The 1,492-nt window shown below is 43.2% G+C and overlaps 1 protein-coding gene across 4 annotated transcripts in view; it reads left to right on the top strand.

Moving 5' to 3' along the window:
- The first annotated feature begins 341 nt into the window (after positions 1–341).
- Positions 342–1,492, top strand: part of LOC115117983 (centrosomal protein of 192 kDa-like) — a 103,160-nt gene continuing 102,009 nt past the window's right edge. For all 4 annotated transcript variants that reach the window (XM_065027279.1, XM_065027280.1, XM_065027282.1 and 1 more), the window contains exons 1-2: positions 342–628; positions 1,071–1,290. In XM_065027279.1, coding sequence (XP_064883351.1) covers positions 1,124–1,290 — 167 coding nt within the window. In that variant the 5' untranslated portion in view covers positions 342–628; positions 1,071–1,123. The remainder of the gene's footprint in view (positions 629–1,070; positions 1,291–1,492) is intronic.

Consider the following 1,492-nt stretch of genomic DNA (forward strand, 5'->3'; position numbering starts at 1 on the left):
ATGGTATGGATCCTATTGAATCTGCAACAAGTGCTACACATTTTGAATATATATCATATACATTTCATGAGCAAAAATAATATACAATTTAACTAGAAATGACAACAATTAGTTGATGAGAAGCACTTAAATCCAATGCTATACTTTCAGAATATATATATGTATGTGAATAGGCCTCTACAATTGAACTAATTATAGTTAAATGACAAGATAACAATCCAATGGTGATACATCCTTTCACACGGTCAAAGAGGTTAGTCCAATCAAAACGTCTCTTTCCTGTCTCCGTCCCGCCCATAGTGATGGTCGCTTAGCGCGGGCTTCCTGTGATTGGTCCAATCGAATACAGTGTTTCTCCGAGGCTCCTGCCACGGTTTGTTACCGACAAAATACGTTACACTTTCAACTGGCTATGAAAATAGATAATTCTCTTAACTTTAGTTAATTGTGTAGCGAAATAATCACTTAAACGTGTTGTTACTTTAGAAACAGTAAGGTTACGGTGTCTTGCGGCTCCGTCTCGTCGGTTTTCACTCCGGGAGAGAAGAAGCTTCTTCATTTTGTTGTGACCATTGTAACGCTGTTTACTTTCGGTATTTTGGGGAAAGTACTGGCCTTAAACTATTCAGTAAGTTAGATAAAAGGTTTATTTGTGTGTACATCCACTTTGGTTAAAGTGTTTGTAGTTAACTATGACTTGTGTTGACACAGAGGAAAGTTTGTCAAGCTAAGTTTTGTCAGGCCACAACGGCAAAAATGACTGGCTACATTGACTACATTTATCTACATTGACTACATGTACCTGGCCATCTAATATTCATCTAGATGGGACAATGTGACAGTATCTTGTTTTACTTTGTGTTGTTGGTTAACTTGTTGCTTGAGTTTGGACCGGAGTGAATTGACTGGGTATTTCCGAGTCTTTGAGCATCACAAGGAGGAATCTGCATGTCAGTCTTTGTTTTAACTACGACACACTTTCCACCATGAACTGAGGTGTTGCTCGTCTGACTGACCTGTTTATCAGCAATTGTGATGAATGTTTTTTTTCTTTCTTTCTCTCCACTCAGTTGATGGTCTGCAGTAGAACCTGAGGTAGCGGGCCTAACCGTAGCCCAACATCATGACCGAGAGTTTCAGCAACATCGAGGATGAGGCATTCCCCAGTTTCCTGTCTAGCTCTGTGGGCAGCAGCCGTGCCACCCTGGGGAACATCACCCTGGCCTCCACCCTGGGGCTGCCCGTAGCTGCCTCCACCGTGGCTAAAATTAGAGCTGGGGCCGACAACAGGTGGGTCAGCAGCACCACTTAACATCAACAGCAATGTTACTGGAACACAAGGCCCTGCAGAACTATAGGGGTTCTGGCTCAGTACCTGTCACTGGAACACAAGGCCCTGCAGAACTATAGGGGTTCTGGCTCAGTACCTGTCACTGGAACACAAGGCCCTGCAGAACTATAGGGGTTCTGGCTCAGTACCTGTCACTGGAAC

The sequence above is a fragment of the Oncorhynchus nerka genome, linkage group LG14 (genome assembly GCF_034236695.1).
Source record: "Oncorhynchus nerka isolate Pitt River linkage group LG14, Oner_Uvic_2.0, whole genome shotgun sequence".
NCBI classification, from domain to species: Eukaryota; Metazoa; Chordata; class Actinopteri; order Salmoniformes; family Salmonidae; genus Oncorhynchus; species Oncorhynchus nerka.